The sequence below is a fragment of the Leguminivora glycinivorella genome, chromosome 1 (assembly GCF_023078275.1).
Source record: "Leguminivora glycinivorella isolate SPB_JAAS2020 chromosome 1, LegGlyc_1.1, whole genome shotgun sequence".
In the NCBI taxonomy this organism is placed as follows: Eukaryota; Metazoa; Arthropoda; class Insecta; order Lepidoptera; family Tortricidae; genus Leguminivora; species Leguminivora glycinivorella.
In genome coordinates, this window is record NC_062971.1 from 11,220,755 (window position 1) to 11,237,510 (window position 16,756).

General features: G+C 40.2%; 1 protein-coding gene across 2 annotated transcripts in view; it reads left to right on the plus strand.

Annotated features, from left to right (window-relative positions):
- The window catches only part of LOC125229228, a 356,537-nt gene that overhangs the window by 142,907 nt on the left and 196,874 nt on the right, over positions 1–16,756 (plus strand). For both annotated transcript variants that reach the window (XM_048134026.1, XM_048134034.1), the window contains 7 exons: positions 4,013–4,376; positions 6,831–6,948; positions 7,460–7,595; positions 8,125–8,319; positions 10,312–10,410; positions 11,015–11,117; positions 12,841–12,971. In XM_048134026.1, coding sequence (XP_047989983.1) covers positions 4,367–4,376; positions 6,831–6,948; positions 7,460–7,595; positions 8,125–8,319; positions 10,312–10,410; positions 11,015–11,117; positions 12,841–12,971 — 792 coding nt within the window. In that variant the 5' untranslated portion in view covers positions 4,013–4,366. The remainder of the gene's footprint in view (positions 1–4,012; positions 4,377–6,830; positions 6,949–7,459; positions 7,596–8,124; positions 8,320–10,311; positions 10,411–11,014; positions 11,118–12,840; positions 12,972–16,756) is intronic.

A 16,756-nucleotide genomic window follows, 5' to 3' on the forward strand; every position in this document is an offset into this window, starting at 1 on the left:
CGTTTAATGACTGCCGAATATTGTTCTCTCTACACTTGTAATGGGTATGCATTGGTCCGTGAAATTTCACATCTCTATACAACTGCGGCTGCATTTTAATATAAATATTTTATTAGACCAATTACTTTAATTTCTTATCTTTGTTAGTTGCTTATTTTCCCACACTGGCTGTTCACCGAGTTGTAGACAGAAGTGTTTAAGTATAACTTGATTAAGACATGAATAATAAGCGACCTAAGTATTTTAAGTTGAGATTAACTTCAAACACTTCGAACCTTGGGCAACCCTGCCACCATGTTGCCACGCAACAAAAATATGACCAATGCCAATCTATTATCGACTATTAGATATTTCCGAACAGAGAACAGCCCCCGGCAGCAGGAAGCAGTTAAATCCATAACGCGGAGCCAACACCACAATCTGTCGTTACGCATTTACGCGAAAATTTATCGACGGAACATTGTCCAGCGAAATGACGTAACTGTACTTGCAATGCAATGGCTTTTTCGGAAGACGTGGGGTGGTATTATGGCTAGGTGCAATATTCCGAGATGCGACCTCCCACTACGCTGAGAGCAAAGAACCTGTACTCAAACAAATATACGAGATGTTATAACACTACAGCGCCACATAATGTAAACCAAAATATTTCCTACACGCAGACTTTGTACCTAATCGTAATATGCGGTAATCTTTCTTATTACTTTGTTTACCAACGTGTGTGTGTGCTAATTTAATTGTCTTTCTATAACGTGATGTGATTTGATATTCTAACTACTTAATGTTATAGGTACATCATCAAATAAATAGTCTTCTTATGAACATCTCGGTCATTTAAAAAGTCCTACTCTTTCGAATGGCTTATACGGTAGCCCACGTGTGTCCTGTAGAAAAATCAAGTATGTACTTACTATTTTTGTATACTTACTATTTTTGTGAAACGAGTAAAACCATTAACGAAATTAGTTCCTCATCTATCAAATGTCAAAGAGAGAGTCAAATGATCGTAAAACTACACCCGTCTATTTCTAGTTTTGTTCACTTTATTCTCGGAAAGATCACTTAACAGAAATAAAATAAAAGAGTATCAGAATCTCATTCAGTAGCGGAGTAACACTAGCGGTAGGTACGTGAGGTTCCGTGACAAAATAAATAAAAAATATAAATATTGGGGACACCTTACACTTGTGTTTTATTGAATGCTAAGTATGAGTTTCAACATTTTCAACTCAAGAAACTGAAATTAAGAGAAGAGACTAGGAAATTGGGTATGATCAAGAGTCTGATGCAGATAGCGATGGCGGTATTGGATATGATAAGATATGCGTCGATATTCCCTGTCTTCCTTTGGGTCTCTGACTTGACTGCTGCTAGCTGTACTCTATTCATTAGGTTTTTATTTTATACACATGCTTTATTTTTGTATAAACTAAATGATAAAAAAACGAAGCTAAAACGACCAAAAAGAATAAAGAAAATATCTGATAGTCTTTAATACAACCCGCATATACGTAATGCACAGCTCAGGCCTCTGAAGACCTGCAGGGCAATCATGGTCGCGCGATAAATGATAAAGCATCGGACCGTCCCTATCGCACTTACAAATAAAGCGATAGGGCTGAGGTTTTATCATTTAGCACGCGACCATAATTGTTTGCCTGGAGGTATCGGCCTTCACACACGTCTTTGAAAAATGTTTGCGGGGATAGGCAGGCTGACGATTTTTAATCTAAGTATAGAAAAGTAACGCAAAATTAAGTGCAAAGTAATTTGAAATACACCTAGGTAAACAATCAACTGAGTAAGGAACGTTATCTACATATTTAGGTAAATTAAAGTCACATGAGACATGGACAGAGAAGGAAAGCTAGATGACGCGTATTTTTTCTCTGTCTTCTTGTATGCTACCTTTTTTACAGTTTTAATTTCTCAAAGGAGGTCAGTAGTTGACTACAAACTCAAAATAACACTCTTGAAAAAAATTAAGGGTCACTGACCTTTCACAGTAAATTGAGGTAGTGTGAGTGAAGGGTGTTTGTGTGTGTAATGGGGTAATTTGACAGATTCTGAAAATTCTCCCTGCTCTACCCCCTCTTAAACGACTTTGTTATCCTTGGCGTCCTGCATCTACATTATATGGCCTATATGTTTGTAAAATAAGGAGGCGGTGTTTCGCAGCTGCTTCATTTGCAACTGCTCACCTTTATCGTAAGGCTTTTTGCTTCCACATGTTCTTGTTTATGATGTAAACCCATATTTACAACAATATTATCCAAGTATGCTAAAAAGCTTTTTGTAATATCTCAAAAATACTTATGTTGGAGTGTACACATGGCATGATTGGCTGCTTTATTAATTAAATATATAACCCAAGATAACACTTCCATTACATCATTGTTCTCTCTCCGCATCAGTCACGATTACAATCACTCATAATATGTCCATGCAAGAGCTAACTCTGAATAGATATGTACATGCTTACATGTCTTGTAATGACATTTATTTATTTGAAGCATCGATCCATTGAACCAAGTGGCATGTAAGCTATAGCGTAACCAAAGCGCCTGCGATTTCGGTGTGTCACTTTGAGATACGGTATCAAGTCAGTTGTCACCGCAGACCATGATTAAAGAGACACAAAGTGACGGCAACTAGGCTTCCGAGGTGAAAGTTGATGGCGGCCCATCAGTCATGGCATGGCTGTGGTCATGGCTCCGGTAATGGGTGCTGAATCAATCGATCTCATGTTCTGGGAATGGCGACTTCGTGATAATGGTTCCGAGGAATGTTACGGACGGATCTGGTTTTGCAAATTGCAATATGCCATTAAAAATAGTACCTATCCGATCGGATGATTGTTACGCTTTTCATTTCATTTCATTAATGCACTTGTTTTTATGCCTAGCTTGTTGTCATGTCATGTTATTTGTCAAAGGCAAATAAATATAAGCTCGGTCTGTTTAAAGCTAGAGAATAGGCTATTACTGTTACTGAACCGGTGAGTTCAATCTTAGACCAAGTCCTCACTTTCCATCAGGTGTGACTAGGCTAGGGTCAATCGTCGATCAGTTTTGCATTAAGAATTATTAATTTCAAAAAGCTCCTTACTCGTATGTGTATACATTATATACCTATATAGTACATACATACACACAGTATGTTACTTTAACATGCTAACTTACATTTATAGATGTAGTCATTTTAAACCTTGGTTCTTCTTTTCATTATTTTTCTATTCTATGTAGGTATTTTTTATTTATTGTTAAAAAGGCGGTAATCTGTTATATGAATTTTCCTAAACTACTTACCACTTTTCTAAGAGGTGTCATCTCACGTGATTACATCTAGATTAGGCGTGAGCTATCATCTCACGCCTAATCTACGGCTCGCTCGTGTAAATCCGCAAAGCGGTGTGAAAATTCAGAGGAAAGCCCCGTCGCTTTCCATTTGTTATGCGCCCGCGCCGCCTTCAACGCTACCTACGTGGAGCTACCATGGAAACAATCGGATTTTGGGTGAAAGTCCTGTCCGAAATTCATATTTTTGTAGAAACCATGTTTTGTATAATTGATAACTGTTCGCTAGTATTTGTATTCAATTTCCTAATGCAAATGGAAAAAATCTTAGAAAACAATGTGTTCGACACACTTTCATTGTTCTGAATAAAAAAATATTGATTGTTCTGTATCTGTTGTTTGTTTTGCATTTATGGCTGGATTTTATTTTATAAAGTCAGTAATTTTAGAATAGAATAGCCCCGATGAGATTCTTGCCGGTCCCATATTGAGATACCCTCCTCCAATTTAGGAGGTATTCAAATATTTTCGGATCAGAGGTGTAAGGTGTAAGGTTAGGCGTATATTTGACGTTCATAAGCGCATTGTAATAGGCTTAGTTAACTTATAAACAAGCTTTTAGTAAACTTCATGAGATCAGGCGTAGGTAGCTAAGAGTAGTAATAGTGAATGTCCCTTTACTGTATATGTCTAACCTTGAATTTGTATCATTTCAGGACCGGCCAGGCTGCCGCCGCAGCAGGCAGGGCCCCGCCGCCGCCGCCAGCGCCCGCGCACCATGTGACCACCGACCGACGCGTCTCGACGACACCGCGAATATTCATGAATCCCACAAGATTACATGATCACGCACCTATTTATTACTACTTAATTTTAATATAAACGAATCTAGTCGCCATAACACTTTTAACACGAAGCAATTTAGACTGTAATGATAAGAGGATATCAATTTTTAAACTAGTACAAAGATTAAGGAATTGATGAGACAGTACAAAGAGGGAAAGCTAATGTTGATTTAAGAATAAATTGATTCATTTAGAAGTTCCCTGAGGAATTGAGGATTATTCAGAATGTCTGCAAGTGAGTATTGCATTTTTTATATTGCTTGATTATTTGAATTATTGTTTATAATTTAAATAAGAGAGTTCCCGTGTATTAAAATTATTCTATGTAATTTCTTGAACAATTATGCAGGCCATTTTAGTCAGGTCAATTTATATCACAAAATACGACGAGGCCAATACATAATAGTGGGCTATGAGAGTGAAATGGTGGTTATGATTTATGTGACTCACAAACTTAATTTTTTATATATTTTGTAATTTCTGTCGTATTTACAATTACAAAAGTTCATAAGCACACCAATGATCTCATGATATTTTAACCTGCACCATGATCTCATGATATTTTAGTATGTAACCTATGTTATAATCATAGCTGGGCACCGTTAATCAAATAGTTAACTTCGATAATCGCTAATTCGTTACTATATAAGTTAACTTCGTTATCGTTAAAGCGATACATTTCAACAAATTTAACGGAAGTTAAAGTTAATCGATAATCCGTTAATCCTGATAAAAAAATAATTTTACTGTAGCTAGTTGCATCAGTTATCATTATCAACTATTTAGTATTTGCGTAAGTTTATTTATGTCACTGTAAAATACTGAAGTTCGCCAAAATCTCTTAAGAAATCCCAGCTGCCAATGGGTAAAAGCGAAATGTTAATAAATATTGTTCTCTTTGGATTTATACCAACGTTGGTTCGGTAAATCCTAGGTTTTACCATGGTGACCTGTAGGTATTGGGTCATCATGCGGTCGTAGTCATGGTGCGTAGGTTCCTCAGACACCTCTAATGGAAGTTGTGATCCACGGTAACTTGGTAGATAGCGCGGCCCGCCGAACTCTGGCTTGATGCGTCGGTTGCGCGATTTGTGTGTCATGCCTGATGAATGATTTACATTCTATTTCCCAGTTAGTGATGGGTCCAGTAGGACTAATAAACTTTAGCAGGTCTCGAACAAGTGATCCAAAGGCACTAATTGGTCTGTAAACTGAATTTTCTGGAAAATCCTAGGTTTCGCCGTACTCCGAGCTTTTACAGTAGTCAGAGCAAGTTTTACTCGGCGCGTGCGGAACTGGATTAACGATTAACGAACTGAAATTTAATGGAAGTTAACGAATCCGTTAACATTTTTTAAAGTTAACTTAAAAGTTAATCCGTTAACCAAAATGTTAACTTCGTTAATTAACGATTAACGGATTAACGAGTTACTTAATGCCCAGCTATGGTTATAATATAACTTTACAACACACTGATAGATATTTAGTTTTAATATACGGAAACTGTTTTAATCATATCTTGTTTTGTATGTCGTTTAACATTATTCATAGATTTACTTTTTCATTTATGTCAAGTATACGGCAAAACTAAGGATGTGTAATTGCATAATTGCGACCACAATATCCCAGTTGCGATAGAAAAGCGACATAACGCCGCATTTCCCGAACACGAAGGCATCATGTTCGCCATCCACTTGCGGCGGCGGTTCTCGACAAGTATTCTCGGTACTTGCCAACCACTCACTTCAGAAGAACCAGTATATGAGTGACTTAGATTCTCCTGGCAACAGCATGAGCGGAGATCAAAGTTATATTGGTTAGGGTAGACGAGAGCTGGTTAAGCGATGGGAGAGTATCCCTGCTCAGCGGCGGGCGACGGTCGTGCTTTCCTTATAATATGCTGCGGTAACCTACTGCTCCTATTATGCTGTAATAGCCTTGAGAATTATGCATATTTAGACAGTTTGCTGATGAATGGATTTGCACAATTATGATAGTTTTTTGTTTCAAATGTATCATCCATTATTCAAGATATTGGAGCATTGCAATGTCTTGAATGTCAAAAATGACTCGCCACTCGTTCAATGACCTGCTGGTAAAGTCTTAAAATTATAGTGGGAGTGGCCTTTAGCACTGAAACTATCGGGAACCGCCTTCGTACCTACTATATCAGAAACTTGCCTCCTAATTCGAATTATTTCGGGGTGCCGGCAACCCTTGTGGCGCTGTACTAAGATAAGAGGGGTTTCCCAAACCTATCGACGCGGAATCGGCTTTACCCGACTAAAAACCGCTCATTAGTATCGTACACGTCGATGGATTTGGGAAGACTCTTAGGGACCGGCCACATCAGAGCGTCGCGTGTCTCGGGGCGCGCAACGGACGTCTGCGCCATGCCGCCTCAGTGTAATTCAAAAAACGTCTCCTCAGTACATTTTGTATAGGAAGGACGTAAGACGCGCCGCCAAGCGGCGCGGCGCGTGCCACGCCGCCGCCACGCCACCTGGGGCGCGTCTTACGTCCTTCCTATACAAAATGTACTGAGGAGACGTTTTTTGAATTACACTGAGGCGGCGTGGCGCAGACGTCCGTTGCGCGCCCCGAGACACGCAACGCTTAAGTGGCTGGCTTAGAGCCCTTTGCTAGTCCAGTAGTGATAGTAGTCTTAATGTTTTGTCCCCTGGCGCAGGTTTCGAGCACTCAGCGATGAAGAGCAGCTTCTCGCTGTCGTCGCTGCGCAGTGCGCCCGCGCCGCCCGCGCGCTCCGACCATCTGGAGCGCCCCTATCACAGCCTCACCAAAAAGAGGTAACGTATGAGTTTATTATTTTTATTGCAGTGTCCTTGTCCTGAATTCATAAAATTTTAGTGGTAAATTATCTTATCTCTATTAGATAAATTATTTATGCGTATTAGATGTACATATTAGCAACTCTCTTCAAACCTCCTGACTTACCGAGTCCTATACATATAGTAGGTACAAGAGCCTCAATAAAATTTTGACTCTTTGTTGAATTGATACTTAAAAGCTAAGTAGCATATTTTGAAATCCGGTAGTCAGGAGGCTAAACTAGCATTGTTAAGACTTTATGACTATAATAAGGTTTACGAATTTCCAGCAATCTGTTCGCGTTTAGCAATATTAATACTCGTAGTCCTCCAATAACATGTTGCGTACCGAAGTTTAATCAGTCAGCTTATAAGTTAATCTACCCTTACGTAACTGATTAGGATTTAAGTCTTTACGCAGTACACATTTACACCCCATTATTACAAAATAGTTCAGGTTCAAAATGAACATTCGCTTTGACCATTCCAGAAAGGAGCCGTGTCGCGAGGCGTGGCGGCGGAGCTGGGGCTCGGCGGCCAGCGGCAGCGCTGGCGACGACCTGTGGCCGCTGCTGCAGCACCACTACGACTACATCATGGACAACCACCTCATCGACACCTGCAAGGTGAGCCACTGTGTACAACGGGGCTGCAGGAGCTGGGGCTCGGCGGCCAGCGGCAGCGCCGGCGACGACCTGTGGCCGCTGCTGCAGCACCACTACGACTACATCATGGACAACCACCTCATCGACACCTGCAAGGTGAGCCACTGTGTACAACGGGGCTGCAGGAGCTGGGGCTCGGCGGCCAGCGGCAGCGCCGGCGACGACCTGTGGCCGCTGCTGCAGCACCACTACGACTACATCATGGACAACCACCTCATCGACACCTGCAAGGTGAGCCACTATAAGACAAGGAGGTTACAGGAGCTGGCTCGGCGGCCAGCTCGATCGGTTTTCCGAACCGATCCTCATCACTACTGACTTGGTTGCTTGAAAATTTACGAGGTTATACCTATTCTTCCGCCAATTTGGGAGCCTTACTTCACGATATTAGTGCTGTCAAAAGTGCGAAATCGGGAAATCAGATGTTTGTTTTTACATTAAACAATAAAACACAATATGTGTAGTAACAATAAATTTCTCTTTATTCCAGGAAGCAAACGGCGAGTTGCTGTCGAGCAAGTCGGCCGCTTTACTGCCGCGGCTCAACCCGGCCGCCGGCTTCAACCGGCAGTGGTCGCTCAGCCAGCTGGTGGCAGAGTTCGGCGAGCTGTGCCAGTGGCTGTCGCAAGTGCAGGAGGAGATCTATTCTAGTCCCGAGAACCTGAGCAGCAGGAAGCTGAGAACGGTAAGAGATAAATAAATAAATAAATATTGGGGGACACCTTACACAGATCAACCTAGCCCCAAACTAAGCAAAGCTTGTACTATGGGTGCTAGGCGACGATATACACCGTGTCCAATAAGTTTGAATACAGCACAAATAGCCAATAAAACAAAATGAACAAATAGTTACTACATTATTATTATATTTTATGAATGGTACTCTTATTTACTACATTCAAAAAAAATGTTTTGGAATAACTCCAGCATTAACTTGTTTACCAGCCTCAAACGCTTCTCAAACGGATCACACGCGGCACGCACCGTTTTCTTCACATTTCATCCCAAATACTCTCGATAACCTTTTTGAAATGATCTAGGTTTATGATTTTATAAAAATTTAGTCTTCAAAGCATGTATGACCATACAAAATAGTCTAATACGCTTAAACCTGGAGGCCTGGGTGGCCACTCATATTTCGGATAAAAAACTGCCAAATTAGTCTGAAACTACGCTAGAATACCATTTGCCGAATGTATTGGAGGTGCGTCTTGTTGGGACACATGATACTCATTCCCAAGCATTCTTTTTAACTTTAAGGCATTTTTTTCTACAAAACCTTGGTTTTAAAGAAAAAAACGTTGATTTTAACGCTTTTATCTGTAAGTACTGAAGGTAGTTTACCTCGCTTACATACTGCATCCCACACCTGGGCCGATGGTGAGCTCTGGAACCTAGGCACATTTTTCTAGTTGCCCGGAACGTTATCTATCCTCGGTACCCATAATAGTTTATTTTGGACACGTGGCGTCTGTTTTATCACATACAGATTCTCCTTATAAAAAATAACTCGTCACCTGCGTGCCGAGCAAGTATTTTGTTGGCACTTTACCTCTTTGTTTTTCTTAGACACTTCGGAAATTTCATGTACTTTGTGCTTGTATTTTATTAAGAGGAATATACTCTTTAGTTTAAATAAGAATTTGATGGCCTGTGATCCCTATATCTTTAGAACTGAGGTAAAATGTGAGTATTCGGACTTATTGGACACGGTGTACATACTTATATAGATAAATACATACTTATATACATAGAAAACATCCATGACTCGGGAACAAATATCTGTGTTCATCACACAAATAAATGCCCTTACCGGGATTCGAACCCGGACCGCGGCTTAGCAGGCAGGGTCACTACCAACTACGCCAGACCGGTCGCCATCGCAGATGACTCTAAAGCTAGGAATAAATTAAGAGTTTTGAATAATTCACGGTTATTTTCATTAGACTTATATTGACCGGGATATAGATTTTTAGATTTTTTATTTTTTTTGCGTCGAAATTTCGTCAGCTCGACAAAAATCAAAAAGGTAATCACGGTCTATATCCCGGTCAATAACCGATAACGGTCTAGGAATAAATTACTGACAGTGGATGTGAGGGGTGGCAGGTTCCAATTCGTTTCGCAAGCTACTACATAATAAGTCCCAAGTCATACCTATTTGGGGGATTGACAACTACCTGGGTTCCGGCTTGGACCCTTAGACTCAGTGCAGAGTTGCTCAATAGTCAGTACACTGTACGACTTGTGGACGGCCCCAAACTCACATACAAGTCTAAAGAGAAGGACATGGCTCTTTGTGTATCCTCTCTAGTGTTTACCCGATACCGCCTATACATTTACCCCCTTATTCATAAACGTTCACTAAAGTTATCAAGCCGATAAAGTTCGTTTGTCCCTTTCTATCACACCAATATGTCGGAAAGGGACAAACGAACTTTATCGGCTTGGTAACTTTAGTGAACGTTTATGAATAAGGGGGTTAGCCTCTGTTCTGAAGATGTTTATGATGCAAACGGCCAGGTTCTATGACTGGATCTGCACTGATTGCACCTCTCGCTGACGGCAATGTTCAATAGTTCATTGTCAAACCTAAAGAACTTAGATAAATGGTCGCATACTGTGCGGTTTAAGAGAAATAATATGTCTAATAATTTGTTTTGTTTTATGTCGTCAGAGCCGCATGGCCGAGCTGGTGTCGGTGGAACCGCGCCGAGCGAAGTTCATCGAGCAAGCGAGCGCCATACTCGAACGCATACCGGAGGCCAGCGCAGAGGTAAATATTGGTATTAAATATTCAGCTCAGGTTTACACAAGCCATAAAACCTGCAACTGATAGTGATGACTGTTAATTTAATAACGCTAATCATGCTGTGCAAACAGGTTTAGCAAGCGTACTTCTTCCGACGCAAACGCAATAAATTGCAGGAAGTTATTGCTAATAATTTGAGTCGCTTAACCCTCTTAGGAAATATCTACCCTATTACCGTTTCTTAATACCAAATTCGCTGACAGATGAATTTATAATAGTTTGAAGTGAAGTCCAGTTAATCTAACTCGACTGATCCTATATAAAGCTATTTCTTTATTGTGGTAGGTAACAGTTAAAGCTGTAACCATAGCTGGTGTAATCGAACTGCTAAAACGTCGTATTTAAAGTAAAAACAGTAAAATTATATCTTGAGTTCTCATAATTATTTAGTTTGTCAACTCGTCCATTTTATGAAATTCCTTATCAGTTGTGTACACAAATCGTACAAGCCAGGGCTGTTAATGCTGTTGCCTATTGGGCATCTACTGTATAAGAAAGGAACCTCGACACGATAAGAAGAAGAAGTGGGACATGAGATTAAAACAAGTCTTTCAATTTATCATTTCAGGTGACTTGGCGCGTGGACCATTTGAACGCGAAATGGGAAGGTCTGCGTCTATTGTTGAGCCCCGAACAGCCTCCACGTGACGGAGAAGGCACCGATACTGTCGGTTAGTATGCGAACATTTAAAACAAATATTGTAGATTTAGTGGCCCTACCTATGAAGGTCGTGAAGTATCCAATTTATAGGGCATTTATTTGTCTATCACATAATAGGCTACTTGACCCTTTTTCAAAGTATGTCTTATATTATTAATTACTGTCTAATTAAACGAAAAAAAATAGTACCATATTTTATTACGACTTAAAAACCCGCAAAAAAATTATTTAAAGTTTACTTTTACGTGATCAGGCAAAAACAACATCAGCCATATTAATCTATAGAATATCTATGACATGACGTCAGTATATTTAGAAAAAAATATTTCACATTGTCACACCCGTCAACGACTATGAATTTTAATACAATAGAGGTTGCTTCTATGGAGATCAGATTACTACCTCTAATTTCCATAGTTGATCTGAATCATTTGACGTCACTCCATTGGCCAACGCCGTTTTCGGAGTCCATTATTTAAAAAAAACATACACACATCTTTAATTAAAAATACGCAGTCATCACGCACTTTTAATGCCCGCAAGCTATAAATATTGATTTCATAAGTCAAATACTACAGAAAACAATAACTTGATGTGCTAAATTCGATACGAGTCTAGTAGCCTATTCACATGTTCCTCACCATCATAAATCATAACCCTCCTTTGCGTTGCCGTAGTCGGGTAATAAGTATATAAACAATGAACCCTCTGCCTGCTTCCAATCATGCTGTTCTTAATTCGTGGTTATAAGTTTTAAATTTTTTTTTTACGTTCTGATGGTGACATCTATCGAGTAGAGTAAAAGACTTGAATATGAATTGTTTTTAGCGCCATCTTTTAGAGAACATAACTATCTCTTGACATAGTTTTTTTTTTTTAATGGAGTCTACTAGTTTGGAAAAGTTAGTATAGATGGCGCAGTTAGCAAGCTCGGCTAATGTCATAATTATGCCATCTTTCAAGAGATGGCGCTTTACCAGAGTACGTCTATTCAACACTAGATGGCACTATTACTGTAGTCTTGCTACCTGTCACTAGATGGCGCTGTTACTAAGTAGCAGCACTCCTTCCTAGATGGCGCTGTAGACGCACTTCGTACTGTTGTCTCCATGGTGCTCTACAGCACAGCATCCTGGCAAAAAAGAGTAGAAATTCATAGGGGCGCCACCGTCTATGTAAACCGTGGCAAACCGTTTTGCATGTGGCAACTATTGACTATTGTATGAGAACAGTAAGTGTTGCTATGATAAAAAAATATTCCATTATCTATGTTCCATTTCTATTCGTTTTTGCCAGGCTGTAGACAAGATATACATTTTCACAAAATGTTAAGATTAGTAAGTTAGTAAGTAATCTTTATTTGCGTCTTCGTCGTTTTTTACTTTTCACAACTTAGGCATTTGTACTGCCTCAGTCTGTACTGGTATACTGTAAGCTTATTTAAACCCTATACCTGTGGGAGGTGAAATGAAAGGTACTATATACCTATTTTCTGTATGTTGTAATCACATTTATGCATGTTTGTATTTTATTATAGATAAAATAGGTACAATGGTTGTCGACTTGCAGAAAATGCCCAAGTACTAAATGTAACCATACCGATCGTATCATATCGATCTTTTATGCAAAAGGAAAGTGTAATTAAAAATCCATAAAGGGTTTAATGCGACTGGTTATGCAATGGTCGTTCTGAATTTGGTATAGATTGTTATTTTACAAAGCAATACTTGCAGACACGTCGCACGAGCTGCGCTGCCTGCGGCGCTGGCTGCACGGCATGGAGGGCCGCCTGCCACCGCCGGCGCTGGCCGCGGCGCGCGCGGCGCCCTACCACGAGCTGCTGAGAAAGCTGAGGGAGCATGAGGTACGTACTAGCGTTAAGAAGGAATGAAAGTTGACGATTGCCGCGAGACCGCCTTGCAATACAATCGTTAATTGAAGTGTTGTATGTCACAATATGGATTTCTTTCAACCCCTTTTTGCCAAGAGTGGCACTGAAACATAGTAGTTAATGTTCTCTGCCTACCCCTTTATGGGATACAGGCGTGATTATTATATGTATGTATGTATGTATGTATGTTGCTTTTCGCGATGGAACTCTTACAAATTATAATCCTATAAAATTGAACTAAGGGGCATAGACAACTTAGACAAGTGCGCCAGATTGATTATCTGAACAAATAAAAACGATTGACTAATTTTCAACCAAGAAATATATTCGCGGGATTAAATTTTATTATAATGCATGATGATTAATGTAACAAGGTATTGATTTCAGTAATAATTACTAATGTAGTATGTATTCGCACTCCATGTACGCCTCTCTCAATACAGCTATAAAGTCAAATTACTCATTAACTAATAAATTACAATACTTACCAAATCCGTATCGGCTCGCTTACACGTTATCCATTGCGGGCCGGGATCGTGCCGCGCGCCGGCCGGCCTAATGGCCCCCGTAAATCACGCGCGATGGAGCGATGCCCTTAATTAGGGTTGACGTTTCGTGAGTGAGAGCGCTTTGTAGGGGGACAATGCGCTCTCACTGTCGCATAGTATTGAGGGATGCAGTGTGGAAAGTTGTACAGTTATCTTACTCAATATCGTATCTTGCTTGGTCAAATTGCTTGCAAACAAAACCTTCTCGCTTAATGTTCCTCTATAAAGCCCAACATTGAGATAAAACAGAGTTTGTTTAAAGGTTTCTAAAAATATTACACTAGATCAATGCTAATTTCGTTCGTCTATAGCCTATTGTGAATCTGGTGTGAGGCAATATTGTTTGAAACGTACTTATGTGAAAAACAAGTGCAACCAACCTTTGAGATGCTAGATTTTACGCGAACGAAACAAATGGGGTTTGAATAAATATACCTACTTATTTCTTGCAAAGCTGATTTGTCAATAAACTTAGGTTTATATCAATGATGTGTTGATCTGTTGATAATAATTTTAAGAGCACGGTAATGATCCTTTTCCAATGAGTTTCAAGTATCCATACTGAAATGTTATTCCCTGTGGCGCCGATCCCAAGCGTAGATAGAACACATATGAGTTAAAAGGTTACACGTCCTGCCTTTCCGATTTCTGCGCCTGACTCACGGACCATTAGCTATCTACTTTGTGTAGGTACAGTACAGTCAACCAATCTGAATCCTAGGCCACTGACCAGTCAAACTGATTACTAAAGCACGGTGTCAATTCGACAGGGTTCTAGAGTGGCCTAGGATTCTGGTTGACTGTACCTGTATTTAAAACGGTCATGTCTGTAATTAAAAATACGCATGAATTATAATGTTACTTGTTGGATCAGGATATCCATACCATCCGAAATACGTTCAAAATTGGGCTAAGGCCCCTTTAAAAGTAAAGCGCGGGGTTGGATCTTAACCAAATCATTTTTGCCTCGTCACAGCTTTTCTTCCAGTGGTCCTCAATCTATAACATAATCGTTAATTAAGCGCTGGAATACAATATCCCGCTTTAATCGAATTTCTCCAATGTGCTTTACGATCCATGATCTCAAAATTTACTCGAAGCGCATTATGAAGCAATAAATAACTATAAGGCAATAGGACACTTCCATAAAGATCATCTATCGCGGACGATCGATGTCTAGAGTTGCACAAATTGGCCCCTAACCAATAGTTTAAATTCACACATTACGTGAACTTTATCGGTTCGTGGTAAAGTTGGAAATAGTAAAGTGCGAGTGCCGAGTGTAGTGTTGCGAGTTATATTTGATTGACTAATGCGAGGTGTCCATTTTGTCAGTTTTCCGGCCAGTCTCACGATGTCAGAATTAACCTCCCCGATTTGACGGGCGATCTGTTGGGAGTTATTGATCGGGAATAATCGTGATCTTAGTTGGTTAGGGTTATTTATTTTCCTGATTTGTTGCTTCATAGAAAGTTTTGTAAGATTAGTTATTGCAAAAAACTTGTGTAAGATGGGAAATAACTCTTAGGTACCTATCTATAGATTGAATGAATAACTGTTGTGAAAATAGTATCTTAGGAAACATTTTACTTAGACATAATTTTTGTCTAACGTACCACATCTCCTGTGAACTCCAGTCCAGTTACACCTTCTAAAACCAAAAATAAATTATACACGTTAAAAATATTTCGTCGTGTTACATCAAAGTGAAGTAAATCGACTTCGTTTCCTTTCCACCACTTCCTTATGAGGAAAACTTCCAAGACAGACGGTGTAACATGTATCTTAATTACTTTTCACGCGTCTTTACGAGCCATCTGTGCGTCCATATTCGGACGTAATTTTAAAGCCTCAATAATTTATTTAAACTTCATAACGTTCGCAATCAAACGTTTTATGTCTTCATTCTGTTATGTAAGCTAGCTTACAAAAATATTTGTAATGGGTTTTTAATTGTAGGTATGTAACTAAATGGTTGATTTTGGGGGCCAGTAGTTCATAAATAAAATAGATAAGTCTATTTGAGGGACACTGCTCTAGAAATGGACTTAAGTATACCAAATTTGGTAAGTTTTCCACTGTTTGTATTCGGCCTAATTTTGCGATTCGTATAAAAGTTTACGTGACATTCAACTGAACATTATTCGTATTCGGCAAACTCCATACTGGGCCCACATCTAGTGTTTACATATATTGTGTAATGGGAAACGATCGGGCTGTCAAGAGAGCGTTCTTGGGTCGACCGGCTGGTGGCCGTCCGGCGGGTCGACCCAGGTACCGCTGGGAGGACAGTGTGGTGGCGGATCTGCGTCGGCTTCAATTCAGTGACTGGCAAGAGGCTGCGCAGGATCGGGACAGGTGGCGTCGTTTCAGAGGCCAAGATTCACTTTGGATCACTGAGCCAAAATAGTTAGTTTTTTTATTATTTGTTATTTGTTAGCCTGTTGTGTCCCACTGCTGGGCAAAGGCCTCCCTCTCTTTCTTCCACGCTTCTCGGTTTAAGGCAATGTTCGGCCAATCTTTTCGAAAGACGTCAAGATCGTGCCGCCATCTCCTTCGCGGTCTGCCATCACGCCGCACTATGTTTGGTGTCCATTCGGTACTTTTCTTGGCCCACAGGTCGTTTGGCATGCGGCAGATGTGTCCGGCCCAGTCCCATTTAAGCTTAGCGGCTGTCAGGGCTACGTCGGCTACTTTGGTTTTGGAGCGCAAGATGGAATTTCTAATCCTGTCAGTCAGTTTGACACCAAGGATGCTGCGCTCCATCGCCCTCTGGCAAACCTTGAGGGAGAGCTTTTGAGCATTAGTCAAAGACCAGGTCTGGGCGCCGTAGGTCAGGATCGGAAGAATGCACATATCCATGAGTTTTCGTTTCAGCGATATGGGAAGGTCCCCCTTCATATTCCATTCCTTCATGGACCAATAGCTCTTCCAGGCATTTTCGGTACGTCTTGCGACCTCCTTTTCTTGTCGTGCCTGGAAAGAGACTATTTGGCCCAGGTAAATGTACTCATGGACATATTCAATTCTTCCGCCATCAACTTGAATCCTACATTTGGCACCGTTCGTCATTTTTTTTATTTATTAAAAACCTGTTTCCATTTTACGAGGAAGGTTACGTATTGTACTTTAGAACTGCTAAACGTACCTTACCGTGATTAGTAGATATCGGTCCGACATCCGATATCGGATCGGATAATGTGAAAAATG